At 33.4% G+C, this 21954-nt stretch overlaps 1 protein-coding gene across 2 annotated transcripts in view; it reads right to left on the reverse strand.

Annotated features, from left to right (window-relative positions):
- Positions 1-1161: 1161 nt before the first annotated feature.
- Positions 1162-21954, reverse strand: part of Selenof (selenoprotein F) — a 30947-nt gene continuing 10154 nt past the window's right edge. The window contains exons 3-5 of one of the 2 annotated variants that reach the window (XM_005339126.5): positions 14307-14370; positions 6301-6350; positions 1162-2027 (exon numbers count right to left, since the gene is read on the reverse strand). In XM_005339126.5, coding sequence (XP_005339183.2) covers positions 1896-2027; positions 6301-6350; positions 14307-14370 — 246 coding nt within the window. In that variant the 3' untranslated portion in view covers positions 1162-1895. The remainder of the gene's footprint in view (positions 2028-6300; positions 6351-14306; positions 14371-21954) is intronic. The other variant, XM_040288964.2, reaches the window with a different exon arrangement.

Raw genomic sequence — 21954 nt, forward strand, 5'->3', positions numbered from 1 at the left:
ATTTGAATAAGCTTAATCAAACGTTAGAATTTGGCTATAAAGTGGTACTTTTTGGATTAGTATTTATACTCCTTTCTTGGTAATCAGTGGTTTTGTTTCTTTAAAAAACTGTTCTTTGATTGCAATAGGCAAAAACCACTTGGAATTGGCCCATTAGTTTTGAATCTCCAAATTTGAATCTCTAAATTAAAACAGCAGGGCTTGATAGATACCCTTTTATTCATCAGTTTGAGGACCTAAAGCTCTAAGATATTGCAGGGTATTTCAGCTTCTTTGATCTCTCATAATAACTTGAATATAATAGACTTTTTAGGTCTTTCTTTTGTCATTCTATCCCGAATGCCAAATACTCATTTAATTGGCTCTTATTGCCCAGAAACCAATCCAATTAATTTTCTATGCCAATCTCAGAAGTTTTGAAGTTTCATCATTAAATACTACTATTCTCCTGCATGTGGGGACAACTCCTATTTAAAAAAATTTTTTTTTACTGCCCACAATAGGTTTAATCTCCCCCTTATTTGGGAGTAGCAACAACCATTAAGGACTGGTGGCAAATTAACCGGGGCCTAGAACTATCAAAATGATAGCCCTCTCCACTGCTATTCATGATCAATAAGTGGACCATACTCTGTTTGCCAGAATTTCTTATATTATTTTGATTAGCCAAAGTATAGAGATTTATATTCATTCTCTTGCTGGCTTTTAAAGTCGACATAATTTATAATATTACATGAATAGGTGAATAAAACTGACCAAATAATGCTACATCATGTAGAAATATATCACAATGAATTCCACTTTTATATAAAATTATAAGGCACCAATGGAAAAAAATACATAAATAAATGGAAGGAATGGCAAAGAGTAGAAGAGAGGGGAAAAGGAAGTACTGGGAATATATTAGGGCAAATTATGCATATATATGAATACTATATATAATTATATTGCAATAGGGACATAAAAAAGCTATATAAACCGCTGGGAAAGATTAGTAATCAACCTCTATTGTCAACAATAAGAAATTATGATAAAGTTTTAAACAGTATAGTCATTCTTATATTGTGGCTAAGAGAAAAGCATATGAAAAATAAGAACACACTGAGAAGCTTAATCATTTTTAAACATGAGAGGACACACCAGAATAATTTCAAATTCAGATAGATTTTCAAAGTTTTTATTTATATTTTGGTCTTGTAAATGGTCATTTTTAAGTGGAACTTTTCAGTAAGAATCTAAAACACAAAAATTTGCTAAATATCGGATCTACACAAATCCTCAGAAAGGTTTTATGTGTAGTCTTCATTAATACAAATTTTTGTGAATGTTTCACTCTCACTGCAGCTCTTGAATGTTTTACAATAATTAGGCTACCAAGTTTTTAAGCAGTACATTCATTACAAACTATAACTTTTCCATTAAAAAGAAAATAGGATAATACACAAATATGAGAGGCTATGAGGATCAGGCAGTTGAGGCTTGGCATGTCTTATTTGCTTTGTAGTTTTCTGTCATTACTTTCAAAATAGCACACAGCACATGAGGCACAGCAATCATCTCTTATTAACCTCTCTTAATTTAAAAATGGGTTGTACATAAACCAGACCAATTATCACAAACTATCATTTGCATAATTAACCAGAAGCCTATTACAAAGCATTTTGTTAGTGGTATAACAAATGCAGGAGGACAGAAATTTATTTAAAAAAAAAAAAAAAAACAACAAAAAACGGGGTTTGTGAAGCTTGCCAACTCCTTAGCTATCACGAGCTGTGCTGCCACTTCAACTTCTAATTAGATGTTTAATGCCTCACTGTAAGAGACTCAACTATTTTCTAGGTGCTGTAATATTTCATTTGACAAGGTAACAAAATAGGACAAAATTAAAGCAACATTTATATGCGTTCCAATTTTTCACTCAAGAATTCTTCTACACTGTCTGTGTTCCATTTGAGGATGCTTAGTTCTTCAGCAATGTTCCCATTGTCGTCCAAAAGCTTTAGTACAGGGTCTGAACCACGAACATACTACAAAACAGAGGAACATTATCATTATTTTCTCCTTAAAAAGAGTCTTCTAAGCTTCAACCATGATCAAAGCAGCTTAATTAAAATAGCAATTAAAAAAAGCTTTTAGAAATAACATCACAATCAACAGATCTTAAAGAAGTCTTTAAAAAGAATTAAATATAATTTCACAGAAAATGAGAATTTAAAAAATTTACATTTTAATTCTCAAGAGAAAAATGTCTGTTAGTATCAAGACCCCAATGGTACTATGGATTAAACCCAGGGGTACTCTACCACTGAGCTACATTCCCAGTCCTTTTTTTGTTTTCTTCCCCCAAAGGGAGGGCAACTAGGTGCATTTTATTTTTATGCAATGCTGAGGATTGAATCCAGGCTTCACATGTGCTAGGCATTTGCTTGTTAAGTTGTCAAGTATGGGCCTTGAACTAGTGATACTCCTATCTCAGTCTACTGAGTTACTGAGATTTCAGGTGTGTGCCATCATGCTAGGCAGTTTTATTATTATTAAATGAAACAAATGTTTCTTGCATACAGGACTCTTAAACTCAAATGAGCTAATATTTAATGGTAGAGGCAAGTAAATTCAAAATAATTAGAGGCAGAATGCTTTTATAAGAGCAATGCTTTTGAGATAAGGATTTAGCTCAGTGGTAGAATGCTTGCAGAGAGGCCCTGAATTTTATCACAAGTTTCCCGCCCCCCCCCCAACCCATGTTTTAAATTAGACTGTGGATAAAACATCAAACACAGAATCCCACCCTGGGTCATAAATTTTCCTCAACTTAAGAAAAATAATGATTTTCCAGTGATCACTTTAGAATTAGGCTGGGTTCTTTAAATTTCAGATCCATTAATTAGGTCCAATAATGAGAGAGTTCTGAAAAATATTTACTCTGGACAAGGAAAGGCTGTAACAATAAACATGAACCCATTTATAACTAAAAATATAGCAGTGATGAGTAAGGGAGCTCTTAAGACTCTTTTTCAGCAACTATGCTTCATATATATATATATTTTTAAAGATATTCTGGTGCTGTGAACTTGAGATAAGCTCTGATATGGTTATTAGCACTTGGTATATTCCCAAACCATTTGTGAAGTTTAGAAATATGGGTACTCATTTTCACACTGTTGATGGCGTTGTAAATTATTACAAACATTATGGGAATCATTATGGAGGTTCCTCAAAACATTAGGCATGGAACCACCATATGACCCAGCTATACCACTCCTTGGTATTTACCCCAAAGAATGTAAGTCATCATACAACAGTGATACATGCATACCCATGTTTATAGCAGCACAATTCACGTTAGCCAAACTATGAAACCAGCCTAGAATGGATGAATGGATAAAGAAAATGTGGTATGTGTACACATATTTTATTTTATTGAGCCATAACAAAATATGAAATTATGTTATTTGTAGGAAAATGGATAAAACTTGAGACCATTATGTGAAGTGAAATAAGTCAAAATCTAAAGGTCAAGGGTCATTTGTTTTCACTCATATGTGGAAGCTAGAGAAGAAAAAGATAAAGGGGTTGGGAAATATGAAAAACAAAGGGAGATCAATAGAAGAAAGGGATCAGGAGGTAGGAGAAGGCGAGGAAGGTGGGAAATGCTAGAGATTGATATTGGCCAAATTATATTGTTATATTGTGAGCATGTATAAATACATAACAAATTCCATCTTTATGTACAGATACAATGCATCAGTAAAAAATGTGGGGGAAAAAGGAAATATGGGACCTCTGAATTAATAAATCAATGACAACAATACTATATCTTTCTGTTTAAAAATTTTGATTAATCAAAAGCTTATTTTAATCTAGCAAGAGAAATGAAAAGTTAGACAAAATTGGGATATACTCCAAGTATGCAAGGCTGCTATAACATTTGAAAATTAATTAATGTAATCTATCACTATTAACAGTTAAATAAGAATCATCATATGATATTAACAGATACAGAAAAAGGGCACATGACAAGAAAATCCATCATCATCCATTCATGATTAAAACTCTCAGTATATTATGACTAGAGGAAACTTTATCATCTTGATAAACCAACAACTGGGAAAACTAGATGCTTTCCCCTTTAGATTGAGAACAAGGCAAGGATGTCTCCTTTCATTATGCCTATTCAACGCTGTAGCAGAAGTCCTAGCTAATGTATTAAATCAAGAAATGTACAAGTTATGAGGTGTTCAGATTGAGAAGAAAGAAATGGGACAGTTTTTATTCACAGATTTCCAAAGAATCAACAAAAATAATCATAAAACGGGATGACAACAAGATTCAAAATATAAGGTTACAAAAGTTTACTGACTTCCTATCTACCAGTAATAATTATGTGGAATTTAAAATTAACATATAAGTACATTAGCATCTATTATAGTTTGTATCTTAAATATCCCCAAAGGCTCATGCATTAAATCCTGAGTCCACGGCTTGGCACTACTGAGAGGTGATAGAACCTTTAAGAGATGGAGTCTGATGGAAGTTTTTCCATTTACTGGATATACTGTGGGCCACAATACTCTTCAAGCTCAATCTCTTCCTCCTTTTCTTTTGTTCCCAGTCATGAGGTAAATGGTTTTGTTCTGCTGTGTGCTCATGCCATAATGTGTTGTCACAGACCCAAAGCAACAGGGCCAGTCAGTCAGTCATAGACTGAAATCTCCAAAACTGTGAGCTGAAATTAGCCTTTCTCTTTATAAATAGATTTATCTCACGTGTATTATAGTAACAAAAAGCTGACTAGCATAGCAACAAAGGAAGAGAAATCCCCCCCATATATGTATTTGTTAGATTTATATGAGAAAAATGACAAAACTGATGAAAATAATCGAAGATCTAAAATAAAGATATATTTTTTATTAGAGCATTATAGCTATACATAGTAGGTAGGCTATTTTTTTTTCTTTTTAAAGAGAGAGAAAGAGAAAGAGAATTTTTTTAATATTTATTTTTTACTTTTCGGCAGATACAACATCTTTGTTTGTATGTGGTGCTGAGGATCGAACCTGGGCTGCACGCATGCCAGGCGAGCGAGCGCGCTACCGCTTGAGCCACATCCACAGCCCCGAGGTGGGCTAATTTTCACATCATGGAATTTGATTTTGATCCCCGTTCCCCTCACTTTATTTCCCCCTATTCTCTCCTCTACTCCACTAATCTTCCTTATTTCCCCCCTCCTTTCTGGTACTGACAGTTGAACCCAGGGGTGCTCAACCACTGAGCCACATCCCCAGTCCTTTGATATTTTATTTAGAGACAGGGTCTCATTGAATAGCTTAGCGCCTCGCTAAGTTGCCGAACTAGCTTTGAACTCAAGATCCTCTTGCCTCAGCCTCCTGAGCTGCTGGGATTAAAGGCATGCACCTCTGTGCCTGGCACTAATCTACTTTTGTTTTTTTTAATATATATATAGATATATTTTTAATATATATATATATTTTAATATATATATATATTTTTAGTTGTAGAATGTGGTGCTGAGGATAGAACCCAGGGTCTCACATGTGATGGGTTATTTATTGATTGGATGCTTTCTACATAATACATAAAAGTGAAGTTCCCTGTGGTACATTGATGTGTGCATATTATGTGATCTTGTTGAATTCAATCCAAATTTCCTCCCCTTTCTTGTCCTTCCTCCCTATCTCCTTTACTCTACTGATATTCCCTATATTTATGATATCCAATCTCCATCCCAGTCCTCACCACCGAAAGAATGTTATTTCACATTCATACTTAGGTCTCGCCCTCTGCTTCCTGATTGCCATGTCCTGAGCTGCTTTCATCCACCACACCTTTCTGCTAAGATGTTCTATCTCATCTTAGCCCCAATAAATGGAGTCAGCTATCTTTGGACAGAAACCTTTGAAACTCTTATCACCAAATAAACTTTTTCTCCTCTAAAATTATTCTTGTGAAGTCTTTTAGTCATGGTGTGAAAAAACTGACTAAAACAAACCCTAAATGCAAATGATGGAATTTACTTAATACTAATATATCAATATTGGCTCAATAACTGTAAACACTGTTATAACAGGGGAAACTGAGGGTGAGGGTGGGGGTCAAAGAGTATATGGAAACACTCAAGAAAGCTCAGTATTTCTGTAAACGTTATACTGTTTATAGTAAACTAAAAAATAAAGCTTAGTAATTTCAAAATTTAAAAAAATTATTTACCCAAGTATTGATTTTAATACCAAAAAAATGAATACTGGGTAAAAAAAAAGGACTGCATTTTAATCACCTTACCTTGATTTGTAGTCCTCTGAATAGTTTGGGTTTATCACTTCTGACGAAAGCTGAAAAAAGAAAAAAACAGATTCAAATTCTTCATTTCCAAATCCAAACTGGCTATAGATATCAAAATAAAGAGTGGAAATAAATTTAACAAATGAAACTTTATGTCCTATGTTTAAAAAACTAATTTAAACAACGACTTATCCTAAAGAGAAGACTAATATTGAAGACATTGTTAAGTGTTTTAATTAAAACCCCACATTCCGATGGAAATTTTAGAAATTGACAAAATTCTTACATATGTACACTATATTATTATTACATTATAGTGTAGCTCAATTATAAGAGTAAACATATGAGTCAGGTGCAGTAGTCCATGCCTGTAATCCCAACTACTAGGGAGTTCGAGGCAGGAGTCCAAGTTTGATATCAGCCTAGGAAACTTTATGAGACCCTGTCTCAAAAGAAAAAAGAAAAGAGCTGGGGAGTTAGCTCAGTGGTAGAACACTTTCCTAGAACATTTGAGTTAAATACCCATACTGCAAACAGATAAACACAAACAACAACAACAAAAATATATGAGAGCAGCCAAGGTTGTTTAAAAAATTAAAATATAAAGGAAGAATTTGTTTAGTAATGTACTATGTAACAGTAATATCAGAACATTTTAAACATACAGATTTGCTGCAGTCTGGCTGGGCACAATTCAGGAGCCACTTGTCAAAAGAAACTAACTTTATTTTTAGAACTACACACGCCAAACAAAACAGCTCCTCAGGAAAAAACCCTCAGAGCCCAACTGCCACCACCGGCTTCCCACAAGCCTCTCACCACACCAATACCAGCCTCAGGATACCTAGTAAGAATAGTGTTAGGAAAATAAGATAAATGTATCCATAATAATGGACATTCTTGCCAAAATACTCCTGTAGGAATATTTTTTGTTGGCATTACAATAAATAATAAAGGCAAACTTATATCAATTCTATCCAAATGCATATTTTCCATATATGTTTCAATGATTTTTAATGCCTTTCTTGCTTCAGGTGTTAACATTCGGGGTGAATTTGGATCTGATGGACCTTTTAGGATATCAAATAAGAAGATTAGGAAATTTAGAGAGAGAAAAATATCTTAAAAGAGTTTTTAAAGATGATACAGCTATCAAATTAGAGTGGGGGAGGGAGATATTACTAGCACGTGAATTATTCAATCCCTTTGAGAAAACAGACAACCTATTTGGAAAAAACCGTAAAAATAGGTACCCACGCTCTATCTCATATTTAAATACATTTCAGATGGATTAAAAATTTAAATTAACAAAAACTGAGTATTTATTAAATGTCTGACAACAGAAATAAAGTGAAAAAGCTATATAAAACATATAACTTCTGCCCTGATGAGATTTACAGACTGATAAAGAGAAAGAATGGTCAAGAAACACTTGAAATAAAAGTTTACTAATAGGAAAAAAAAAAAAAAAGACAAATGAACATGGTACCCATATTGAGAACGACAAAAGATTTTAGAATAAGAAAAGTTAAAGAGGAAGAGAGAGATTTTGGTGGAGGTGAGTTTGGGAGGAAATATAAACAGTACCCTACGTAGGGTACTCAGCAAAATGAATCAAAACTCTTGAGCAGTGGAGTGCTTGACTACCATATGTGATGCCCTGGGTTTGATCCCCAGTAGTACAAAGAAAAAAAAATAAAGAAATGAAAAAGTTTTGTTTCTTAAGGTTGTTAAAAACAACAACTATTACTGGATAAATATTTATCCAAAGTTTCATTTCTAAATGAAAAAGGCCAAACTAAACAATATAAAAACAAAAACCAAAAAACATGCTGTTATTATTTTAAGAGGGTTACACTATTATTTTAAGAGAGCTACATTAGGGAGTACAGATTTGGGGAAATTTTAATATTTCCCTCCATTTTGATTATTGCTATTCTATGTTTTATGAACTTTTCAATAATAATTTCTAATTGTGCCAATTAAAAAGTTTATAATATTTTTTTCTAAAATAAATATATGTTTTATTTAAATACCTCTTTTGTCCCCTTCCTAGTTGTGGGGACTGAGACCAAGAGCACTTTTCCACTGAATCATATCCTCAGTAGTTTTTGTTTTGAGACAGAATATTATTAAGCTGTGAAGGGTCTCACTAAGTTGCTGAGGCTGACCTTGGCAATCCTCCTGCCTCAGCCTTCCAAATCTCTGGGATTCCAGGAATGCTCTGCCATGGCTGACTAGATACCTGCTTAATTCTTAGTAACAATTCTTGTCATTTAATCTCTTAAGATTTTAAAGTAACACATACTTTTGAGAATAAGAGCAACAGTATTATAGAGGTATTGTATTATGAAGGTCTTTACATATTTACATTTAGGAAAACAAAACAAAGATTAGTAAATGATATATTTTTAAAGGTTCTGAGGACTTATTGGTAGACAATCAGATATCCCATGTAATTTTCCCTACAAAATTTAGTTCAAAATAAACTATTATTCTGGCTGATTAGCATATCTTCTCTACAAACTTCAGCCTTTAGAATTTGTTCAAAGGCATGTACTTGAATTCCGAAACAAAAGTGATCTTATGATATCCTATTGCATTTTAGACTGACCGAATGGCAAATTCTACGTGACCCCTGTGCAAAACATCACATAACACCACTTTTAAATTTGTGTCAAAACATCTTTTTTACAATATAAGAAACCTCTCTAGTGTATTAAAAAAAAAAAAAAGTGGATCTTGCCGGTGGCGCACACCTATAATCCCAGCTGTTCGGGAGGCTGAGACTGGAGGATCATGAGTTCAAAGCCAGCCTCAACAATGGCGACATGCTAAGCAACTCAGTGAGATCCTGTCTCTAAATAAAATACAAAATAGGGCTGGGGATGTGGCTCAGTGATTTGAGTGCCCCTGAGTTCAATCTCCGGTATCCTCCCACCCATGACAAACAAACGAAAGAGCAATTCTTTCCCCAACTAGAGCTTAGCACATTTAATCATTTTTATTCACTCAATAGAGTTAAAAAAATGTTATTGTAGTTGGACACAATACCTTTGTTTTATTTATTTATTTTTATGTGGTGCTGAGGATAGAACCCATGGCCTCGCACGTACTAGGTAAGTGCTCTACCTCTGAGCCACAACCCCAGCCCTCATTCAAGAATTTTAATAAGCTAAAATAAGTGAACTAACTTAAAAGGAATACTGAGTCATTATGACCATCTTCATCAGTTCCTTCCTTTTTTCTCTGCTAAACATAGATCCACAGCATCCTAATTTTGAATGTGGGGAATATAGGCTAAGTGCCCTGTAGCAGGCAAATCACATCCTACAGGCAAGTAAAGAAATCTTTTAACAAATATTTCAGAACTTCTATACATATGGCATTGGACAGACCATGAGAATATGAAAAAATATATATTTTATTGTAGTTGTAGATGGACAGACTGCCTTTATTTTCTGTTTACTTATATATGGTGCTAAGGATTGAATCCAGTGCCTCACATGTGCCAGGCAAGTGCTCTGCCACTGAGCTTCATCCCCAGCCCAGAATTCTTTAATCTAGAGAAACCTATAGGGTGTGGAAGTGAGGAAGAAACCCATGATTTATTTAAACAGGTATGCAAGAATTAAAAAGGATAAAAGGTGATCATAAAAACAACTGCTGAAGACAGGAGATATCCAGTTCATTAGTAAAAAATATTTTTAGAGTGTATAAGGCTCTGGGTTCAATCCACTGCAGGGCCTTAGGCACACTAGGCAAGTATGCTACCACTGAGCTATACCCTCAGTCCAAATGCTGGTAAATTAATGATAGTTAACGAGTACAAATTTAGAAAAAGGAGGCTTTACCATGTTGGTGCTAAAGAAAGAGGCAACAAAAATGGAACTAGAGAAACTGAAAATGTAAAAATTGACATGAATACAAGATGATGTCCTTTCTTCAACATATCTGAAGGATCCAAAAGAATTTTATCTCTCAGTACTTCAAACAATTTATTCCTAAAAACTGATATTTCACAATAGCCCAAATGTTTTGCTGGAGAAAGTAAACTGAAAATGAATGGTGAAAATGTATGGCAAGAAAGGCAATAGTATCGTTGGATCTCCATCCAGTCAGGAAAAAAAATGACAGCTCCTTAAATTCAATACTGAAATCTCCATTTTAATTTTGAATGTAGCAATGTATTTATTTCCTCAGGTAAACATATAGCATGGTATAGTTTGAGGAAAAACTCTCATGATGATTTACAAATCATAAGCAACGTGACAGTGAATTTTTAAACATTTTACAAAAGATTGGTATTTGAATATGTAATATTGTTATTTGTTGTAATCCTCTAGTTTAATGATCACACATTATAATCAAATTTCATGTGCTACATGAGTTGTTAAATATGCAAATAGTAAATGAAGTCCAGGGAAATAAATATGGGGCTGTGGCACCACTCCAACAGAGCTAAAATATTAGGAAAAATAATCATCACTATTTATCACCTGAGTTCAGTGGATCTTGTTTTATACATCTATTTTTAAATGATTTCATAATAATTTTCCAAAAGAAGTAAAGTAAAAGTAAAAAGCAAATCTATTAGAAATTTTAATATGAATTTAAACACAATAAACTCAGGTATTTACTCTGTATTTTTCTGATTTTGAAGGTAAATATAACAAAATAGGCAATGTGGTTTGGCCTCAACTATGTGTTCACTAACTCACATATGAACCTGGAACAAAGCTGTCTTGTAAAATTGATTCCAAAATTCAAATATATTTCTAGTAGGTTCAAGATTTGATATAAAAATATCACATTTCCTTTAAGTCTTCGGTAATATATATTATTTACTGATTTCTGAATGTGAGAAAGTTCATTCAAGATTTTTTTAAAATTTATTTTTATTTTTTTAGTTTTATATTTGCAGGGCTGGTGACCAAACCCAGGGCCTCATGCATACTAGACAGGTATTCTACCACTGAACTACATTCCTAGCCCACTTATTGAAGATATTATCATATGAAATTTCATTCATAATCTTGAGATTTTGCTTATATCATTACTTTTATTATTATCATTTATAGTCTGTAGCAGCACTAATAGAACTTTCTTCAATAATGGAAATATTCTATATCTGATTTGTTTTGATAAGATGATTATTGAGTATTTGAAATGTGGCTACTATGACTCAGGAAATTAATTTTGATTTAATTTAAATGAAATAGTCATGCTGACTAGTGGCTACATAATTGGACAAGAGAAGTCTAAAGTGTCTCTTTGCATTCATATTCTGATCTACTTGATCATTTTGAAATACTTTTGTCAATTTTCTTCTATACCATTATGGCAGATTTTTTTTAAAGTTTTTTTTTTTTTAAGATGGACATAATATCTTTACTTATTTATTCTTATGTGGTGCTGAGGATTGAACCCAGTGTCTCACGTGTATAAGGCAAAATCTCTACTACTGAGCTATAACCCCAGCCCCTATATAGTAAGGCAGATTTGAAATCCCTAAATGAGTTCAATGAAAGCTAAAAAAAGAAAGAAAGCAAAACAAAACAAAACAATACAAAACATTACAAAGATGGTGTCATACTCTAGGGCACACAATAACAAACTTGAAGAATAATATATATTGATGATTCATTTATTATTCCATCATCCTTATTATATCTTGAGTCTTTTTTTAAGCACAGTTGTAAATAAGAGATGTTAATGATCTCAAATTCTTAAATATATAAATCAACAGCCAACAGAGTTAACTGCAAAACAGAATTTTTTTTTAAAAAAACATGTATAATTTCTCTTTATGTTTTGAAAGATTTCTAAGAAAGAATTTGTAAACAAAAATAGTAATCCTTAAAAACAGTAAGAACAGTCCAAAAAAAGAAATTCAAAGAAAACTGAGGTCATTGGTATATTAGAGTTAAAAGTTCACAAACTTGCAAAATGATCTCATAAAGGTAATATATTTTCTAGTTTACTTTCTGTTGTTTTAAAAACAGCTTAATAATATTGATTTGGAGATTTTTAAATTAATCCTATCTCTATCTATAGAAAATGTTCTTATGTTAAGTGACCACCTTATGTTAAGTGGCCGGGGTTCGATCCTCAGCACCACCTAAAAATAAAGACATTGTGTTGTGTCCATCTACACCTAGAAAATAAATATTTAAAAAAAAATGAAGCTGATGACAGGTATAATTAAGACTTGTGAACCATTATATAAAATTACATAGATGGACAGATGTTTTCTTGATTAGATGAGTACATATGAATTACAATAAATTCTAAATAAAAATGCCATACCATATCCAGCAATAATATAAAATCAACATAACTAAATATAATTGAATTTTCAAATGAACTCATTGTAAGTTATTGGTTATCCCTTCTACCCTCCAAAAAATCTAAACTGAGAAAATTTATTATTGTATGTGAACCTTTTAGAGTGCAAAAGTAGGAGTCATTTTAGTCAATACCAAGAAGACAATTTAAAAGCACTTAAAAATCCAGAAAAGGGAAACCCAAATATTTAAGAGAATTTGGGAGGGCACAGAGATAAAACACAAAAGCAAGACTAACTAGAAAGTCTGACTTCTTGGTTACAAAATAACGAAATCAGAAAAGAAATGCTTAAAGCCTATAAATTAATCAAGAGTAAATACACAATGTTAAAAAGGTTTTTTATTAAATTTCCATTTGTCAAAAGTGGGACATTCCTTGAATTAGAAAAATTCAGTAAATCAATGCAATAATTCAACAATTGAATTTCTCATGGAATAGTGGTAGATTCTGGGTATATTAAGAAATAAAAAAAATCTGGAATTTAAAGGAGTTTCTAGTTTGATAGAGGCAAAAGACTAGTTTGCTGAATATAGCACAATATTATGTGGGATCTGCTAATGGAACACAAAGAGTAAAAATTTCTGTCCAAAATAATGTTGGAACTAAATTTTGAATAAATAGAAATTTGCTGGGAACAGATATTTAATAAATTGGGTGCTATATCAGAATATGTAATTATTCTAACAAAGAATATATTCAATTAGATGTGTATGTGTATCTATTTGGGGTCTCCTAAAAAAAGTCCCTCAAAACAACTGTATTACATTTCTGTGCCAAAATGAGCAGTAATTTGGTATAAAACCATTCCAGGTCAGGAATCAAAGGCACGAGCTAACAAGAAATTTTAAAAAATACTAAATCCAAAAAACTCTCTTGTCAGTAAGTAAATAAGAAAATAAATCATGGGAAAATTGACAAAGTCAAAATAGAATTAGGCACATTATCAGAACAGTTAATTAAATGTTCATATTTCTGTTAAATAAAAACAGAGCTTCATTACCTTCAGTTAAGTTCAATTTCATAAAACTGATTTTCAAATGACATGTAAGAGTAGAATAAAAAAGCATTAGTTGAAGCCTCCTTGGAGATAAAAGTTCTATTACTATTTAATATTAACCAAAAGAACATATTTTTATAATTATCCTTTAATATATTTACCATTAAACTCCCCGCAAGGATATACACATTATGGCTTTCTTTTGTGTATTACAAATTTTATGGTACTTATTCTCTTGGTGATTTGTCATGTTGCACCAGTCTACTTTCACTTCATACAACTGATCCTTAGGAGTTCTAAGTAAATAAATTCACATTAAAAATAAACTAGAATGGTATGTTATTCAAAGTAAATACATTTATATCTGGTAAAGGAAAGGCTGTCAAAGATTTGACCTGGCAAAAGAAATGCAGTGTCCTTTTAAAAATACAATCACTTCACACATTGTTTTAAATCTAAATTTCATATGCTGTTTGTTTATAGGACAGTAACTTGGTATTCACCGATTATGACAAAACTCCACCTCCATAAAAAGAAATGTGAAAAAACTTCGCATACTACTGAGAAAGTATAATCCTGAAAATTCTTATTTGTGAAATTATTTAATGAAACTATTCTTCTGCAATATTGATTTTAAATGATTAAACAGTTTACTACATACCTTGGACTTGAGGGAACCTCCCCAATTTTCATCCACAGACTTCAAGAATAGCTCCTGCATAGAGCTAAAAAAGGAAAAACAGATATTTAAAAAATCGGTATGAATTTTAAAATGTGGTCTGGGGGTATAACAATGATACATTATGCTTGCCCAACATGTATGAGGCCTTAAGTTTCACCTCCAGCACTAAACAAACAAACCAAAACAATAACAAAAAAGAAAAAGTTTACAAGAGGAACATTATAGTTCAGCAGATATATAGACCAAAATAATGTAAGACTTCAATAAGACCATATAGTTCCAGTCTAATAGGAGAAGAAATGAAGACCCAGCTACAACAGAAGCACTCCTTTATCTATATTTTCAGTTACCCAAGGCCAACTGTGGTATGAAATATTAAATGGAAAAATTCAGAAATAACTTGTAAATTTTATTTTGGTGGTATTGGAAATTTAAGCCAGTACCACTCTACATTCAGTTACAACCCCAGTCCTTCTTATCTATCTATCTATCTATTTTTTTGAGACAAAGTTTTGCCATGTCACTATTTTCCAGGCTGATCTCAAACTTGCCATCCTCCTGCCTCAACTTCTTGGATAGTTGGTTTATAGGTGTGTGCTACTGCAACCAGGTAATTCTTATGTTTTAAATTATGCAGTTTTCTGAGCAGTGTGATGAAATTTCACTTCATCCTGCCTGGAGCATGAAATCATTCCTTGGTCCATATTAGTGTATCCAGGCCATATATGGTACATGCCCAGTAGACACTTAGTAGTTGTCAAAAGATGGACTTCTTGTGGTATCATAGTGCTTGTGTTCAAGTAACTCTTATTTTACTTAATAATGGTTCCAAGAGTAATGATGTTGGCAATTCAGGTAGGCCTGCACATTGCTACAACTGTTCTACTGGCAGCCTTGGAATATAACTCCCATGTTAAGTGGTGGGGGAATTTCAACCTTATTTGGAGTATTCTTATACCTAGCTAAAAAGCTTAAAAGACAAAGGAGATTTGACAATAAACTTTAATAATTTAGATGGCCTGGGAAGGTCTTTATGAAATCTTAAAGATTTCCTAAAGTTTTTTAGACTAATAAATATACACAGGTATATATATCCATCTATGTGAAATAAATATTTAATTTAGAGAATTCTTTCAGGTTGCTTTTAATCTTATGTGATGAATGACCTAAAATTAAATTAAAAAATTTAACACCTTTTCCCAAAGGATCAACAGAGAAATTACTATGTAAAGATATTGTAGGAACATCAATACAATCTCATTACAAAGGACTCATGCAAATACTTTCCTTTAATAAAATTCAGTTGAAATAGATACATTAGTAAACATTGTTTTTCTAATTACAGAACCCATACATTCTCTTTATAATAAAGAACTCAAATGCAAATGTTTTATTGTGATGAATTCAGAAGAAATGGATTCAAAGGTAAATATCACTTTTTTTTGTAGCTGTAAAGCCAGCCCATTCCTTTTTTTCTTTGTTCTAATTAGTTATACAAGACAGTAGAATGCATTTTGACACATTATACATAAATAGAGTGTAACTTCTCATCCTTCTGGTTGTACATGATATAGAATCACACTGGTTGTGTAGTCATATATGCACCTAGGGTAACAATATCTGATTCATTCTATTTTTTCCTACCCCCATACCCCCTCCCCTCCCTTCATTCCCCTCTGCCTAATCCAAAGTACCTCTATTCTTCCCTAACCTCCACCTATTATGAATTAGCATCTGTGTATCAGAAGGTTGGTCCATAGTTTACCTATTTTGAGTTAAGCTGCTATAAACATTGATGTGGCTGCACTATAGTATGCTGATTTTAAGTCCTTTGGGTATAAACTGAGGAGTGGGATGGCTGAGTCAAATAGTGATTAAATTCCAAATTTTCTGAGGAATTTCCATACTGCTTTCCAGAGTGGTTGCATCAATCTGCAGTCCCATCAGCAATGTATGAGTGTATCTCTTCCCCTACATTCTTGCCAACATTTATTGTTGCTTGTATCCTTGATAATTGCCATTCTGACTGGAGTGAGATAAAAATCTTAAGAGTAGTTTGATTTACATTTCTGTAACTAGGTGTTGAACTTTTTTCATATATTTGTTACTATTAGTTGGCCAAATTTTGCTAAAAATACTTTCCACATGATATATTTTTCCACTGTATGGAAGGAATAAGTTTATTTTAAGAAATAACAATGGCTACAAGTAATATTTAGAAAGTATCTTCTTATTATTTGAGTATATCATAATTTTTAAAGTTGGAACATCAAGATAATATAATGCTCAGCTTTCTTCATACTACAGCCATTCTTTGTTTTAAATCTACTTCTGGATATATAATCAAAAGAAAGGTGTTAGGAGTCCTAGGTCAGGAGGTCCTACTCTGGGATTTACTAACACATCATGCCACAGGCCCCAAACAGCAAACAAAAAAGGAATGATGAAAAGCAGGGAAAGAAGTACAATAAATATGGTCATAATTAGAAGGAAAAGTGAGATAAAGCATTTTAGCCTTGTCCTCAGGGTACTAACATGCGCTTCCAAATTATGTAGATAATGGAGACCAGAAATATTACACATAGTCCAACAGTCTTGGTCAAACTATGGTCTGCTTAATCATTATCTCAGGACTGGTCAGGCGGTGATAAGAGTTACTAATGCCTGGGGAATAGTTTCCTCTCACCACAGATGTGACTTGGAATCTATGGTGACTCAGAGCAAAGAAAATACATGCAAACTCAAATGGATATTTGTATGTCATGCATAGCTGCCTTATTCAAAATAGTCATAGGGCAAACCAATTGAAAGGTTAAAACATTAAAAAAATGTGGCACATAGTGGAATGTTTTTCAGTTTTAAAACAAATTCTAATACATGTTACAACATGAATGAACCTGAAGGGCAACAAAGTTGTTCAAGATGAGAACCTCTAAGATATTTTAGTAAGTCAGCCAAAAGATCAAACACTATATAATCACTTACTTTAAGGAGGCAACCAGAGTAGTCAAATTCAGATACAGAAAGTAAAATGGGGGTTATCAAGCCAAGGAAGGAAAGAAGGGGTATTTAATGTTTAATGGGTTATGGAAAGACTCTGGCAAAGATGGTGATAATGGCTGTACAGCAAACTGAATGTATTAAATGCCTGAACTGTATGTTTATATATTTTACCACAATTTAAAAAATGCAGGTCATATTAAAATTTAGCTATTAGATTTTATTTTTGACTTCTGATATCCTGGAAATTCTTGGTGGAGATTCCACTATGTTATATAATGGCATTTTCCTAAACCATTATTTATCAAATTTTTTGTATTATGACACATGTGGAAAGTGGAAATTATATATGGAGCAAAAGAAGGAAGCTTCGTCCTTTTTTATTTTCAGAAATCATCTGGCCAAGTTGCTTAGGGCCTCACTAAGTTGCTGGGGCTGGCCTTGAATTTGTGATCTTCCTGCCTCAGTTTCCCCAGTCACTGGGATTACATATATGTGCAACCACAACTGGCTCATTACCATATTTTCTGATATTTTTAAAATGTCTGATGCTATGAATAAGCTATAATTTTACACATGGACAAATAATGAGAGTGTTAAAATTTTTGTGATCGAATAGTAATCTTTTGTTAAGATCTCACAGTTTAAGTCACAAAGCAGATTTTTTTTTTTTTTTTTTACCATGTATAGGGCAAACCATATGTGTTGACATTCCCATATCCACAATGACTGATGATGTTATTATTTAGGAAACAATGGATACAAACTGAAGATTAGGGAAAAAAAATTTGGTTGTAAGTTTTGCAAGCTGGCAATGTACTTCTCCAATACTATACCCTTGAGTTAAACTACTCATTTTTGGATGCCTTCTACTGAACTCTCAAAATATATAAAGCAATGACTTTATGCCTAGTCATTTTAAATTTTTATTTTCAGACAGGGTCTTGCTAAGTTACCTAGGCTGGTTTTGAGCTGATGATCCTCCTGCCTCGGCCATACAAAATAGAAGGAATTACAGGCATTTTTCCACTGCACCCATTTAGTTTACACACACACACACACACACACACACACACACACACACACACACACACACACACACATATTTTGGGCACCAGGGATTGAACCCAGAGGTGCTTTACCACTAAACCACATCCCCAGCCCTTTTGATATTTTATTTAGAGACAGGTCTCACTGATTTGCTTAGGGCCTGGATAAATTGCTGAGGCTAACTTTGAACTCATGATCTTCCTGTCTCAGCCTCCCGAACTGGTGGGATTACAGGTGTGTGCCAATATGCTAGGTTAAAGGTGTATGCTAATGTGCCCAGCTCTGACACTATTAAAATGCTAATTATTTTTCTATCATTGTTTCTACTTTGAGACTGAGAAGAAAAGTTACCAAACATGCAAGGTAATTGTGTTACTCAGATTTGCATGGCTGTGACCCAAAGAAGAACTTAAAGGAGGAAAGATTTATCTTGGCTCACAATTTCAGAGATTTTGATCCATGATCTGCATTCTCTACTGCCTAGACATCATGGTGGAAGAGCATGGTGGAGGAAAGCTGCTCATATCAGGGCAGCTGGGAAGCACAAACAGAGAGGCAGGAAGGGACCAGGGACAGATACATTTACTAATGACCTATTTCCTTTAGCCAAACTTACCTGCCTATGTTACCATCCAATTGTCTATACAAATTATTAATCCACTGATGAGGTTAGAACTCTCACAATCCAGTCTTTTCACCTCTAAACACTACTGCATCACCCAACACAGTGTTTCAAGGGGATACTGCAAATCCAAAACGTTAACAGTAACATTTACTTTAAGTTAGATTCTAAAGAAGGTAAGAATAAACTAGGGGACTTGTTCTACAAAGATAAAATCAATATCCCACTAAAAAGCTCAATGAAAATGTATAAAAACAAAACAAAAGGAAAATGAAAATACTCTCAACTTCACTGCCTACTAGATCATCCCATTCTAACTATGAAACCAAGGGAAAAAAGAACTAGGTTTCTTTTAATACTGTGATGATAAATAGGACTTGTATATATACCTACAACAAGGGCGTAAGACTGTATTAAGACTTTCACTTGGAAATCAATATAATACTGATGTACCCATACCATCACGACCAAATCTATGCCCTCTGGTCTCCCTAGACTTCAGGTACAAATATAAATGACTTAAGCCATCATATGGAGCAATGCACTCAATTTTCTGATGCTTAGGAAATATCACACAATGAAATAAAATAACTTGAACAAACTCAATTGCTACATTTCTTGAGGTTCAAATCTTCAAAGAATTGGTAAAAATAACTCCAACCTTGAATATCATAGGTAATAGATTAAAATACTTTAGAAAATGCTGAACTATTTTCTATATAGTATGCAGTAAATGTCTTTTTTGCTCGTAAAAGTTTGAAAAATACAACCTATATTCCTGTTAATTTGAGAAATTGAGATCCAGTGAAAATATGGCCCAGCATTTTTACTAGCTTCAAAAACTGAACAGGAAGGTATTAATATATGGCAACAAAAGCTGATTTTTTGATTCTCTATGCTAATTTGCTATATAAAGGGAGCAATTATCTTTTTAAAAAATTTTTTAAATTGTCGATGACACGATACCTTTATTTATTTATTTTTATGTGGTGCTGAGGATCGAACCCAGGGCTTCACACATGCAAGGTGAGCGCTCTACTACTGAGCCACAACCCTAGCCCTGCAATTATCATCTTTAAGAAAGGTTACAAATATTAGAAATTAACACACAAAATATTTGGCACATGTATATATTTTGTTTATAGCACACATCTCATTGAATTCTTTTAAAGAAACAATGCATCTGGAAACAGAAACGTAAAAGAAATAGTACAAAAAGGCATAACACAGTAAGAAAAATCTTTCTCTGCCTCCCACTCTGCAATTCTAGCAGCTTGGGAGGCTGAAGCAGGGACTGCCAAGTTCAAAACCAGCTTCAACAACTAGGCAAGGCCCTAAGCATTTAGTGGACCCTGCCTCAAAATAACAAGTTAAAAAGGACTGGAGATGTGGCTCAGTGGTTAAGCACTCCTGGGTCCAATTGCCAATACAAAAAAAAAAAAGGCAAGTGTGACAAAATGTTTTAATATACTTAAAGGCAGATCCTAATTTGTAAATACTTACAGACTACATTTATTTTTCATATTAAAGGCAGATGTAAAATAAACTTACTTTCAGTTAAAATGAATAACTTCGCAAAATAAACATTAAAATTGTTACACAAATGCATTATACGTATATGTATAGCCACTTATTAGCTCTATGAATCAGGCAAGATCTGTTTGGCTTGACTCAACTATGAAATGGGGATTCCATTGATACTTATCAATCATGATTGTTACTACCACTATTATTATTTTTGCACTACTGGAAATTGAACCCAGGGCCTTATGTATGATAGTCGAGTATGCTATCAATAAGCTATACCTCCAGTTCTTTAAAAAATTTTTTATTCTGAGACAGGATGCCCAGGCTGGCCTCAAACTTGCTCCTCCTGCCTAACTTAGCCTCACGAGTAGCTGGGATTACAGGCATGTGCCATCATACCCTGTTATGAGTGCCATATGAACAAATTTACTTATAAGTACTTGGGAGCTGGGCCCGGTGGAGCACATTTGTAATCTCAGTGGCTCAGAGGCTAAGGCATGAGGACTGCAAGTTCAAAGCCAGTCTCAGCAAAAGCCAGGTGCTAAGCAACTCAGTGAGACCCTGTCTCTAAATATAAATACAAAGCAGGGCTGGGGATATCACTCAGTGGTCAAGTGCCCCTGAGTTCAATCCCTAGTACCCCCCCCACCCAAAAGTACTTGGAACAGTACCTTCCTATAATAACAACTTGAAGAATGTTAGTGGCCTTTGAAGTAAATATTTGTCTCATGATTTAATATTGTAGCAACTCAAATGTCTAAGTGATACTTAAAATACTTTGAAATGCTGACAAACATTATGTCGGAAAAAACCCTACTTTGTTAATGTTTTTAGATTAGAATAATCTGTTGAAGGTATTTGTATTTTTTGTTTCCTTTGAAGGAATCAGTTCAGGTATTAATGCTACCAACAGTACAGAAATAAAGCTATTTTAAGCAACTGTGAAATCTCTTTAGTGACTATAATTTCACGCACAGTTAGCTTAACTTCCATTTCATCCTTCTGTGTTTTACACAGCAACAGGAATCAGTTTCTGAGAAGTTAAAACCCAAAATTTGCCATTGTCTTGAATAATACTGTTTAACCTAACTTCTGAATTACCTTAAAAAGAACTACAGAATTTCCATGTAAAATTGAAAACAATGAAAAATTTTTTGCTCTTTTATCAAAATTAAGAAAATTATATCACTTATTTAAAGGTTTGTTCATATGGGCCTTAACTAAAGTAAAATTAGATATATCTTTTGAAAAATACCAGTTAAGAGAAGCCACTACGACCTGTGATAAATTGAGAAATAAAGATTTAATAATTTTAGATAAAAATTAGTTGGGCTGGGGATGTGGCTCAAGCGGTAGCGCGCTCGCATGGCATGCGTGCGGCCCGGGTTCGATCCTCAGCACCACATACCAACAAAGATGTTGTGTCTG

The sequence above is a fragment of the Ictidomys tridecemlineatus genome, chromosome 11 (assembly GCF_052094955.1).
Source record: "Ictidomys tridecemlineatus isolate mIctTri1 chromosome 11, mIctTri1.hap1, whole genome shotgun sequence".
NCBI classification, from domain to species: Eukaryota; Metazoa; Chordata; class Mammalia; order Rodentia; family Sciuridae; genus Ictidomys; species Ictidomys tridecemlineatus.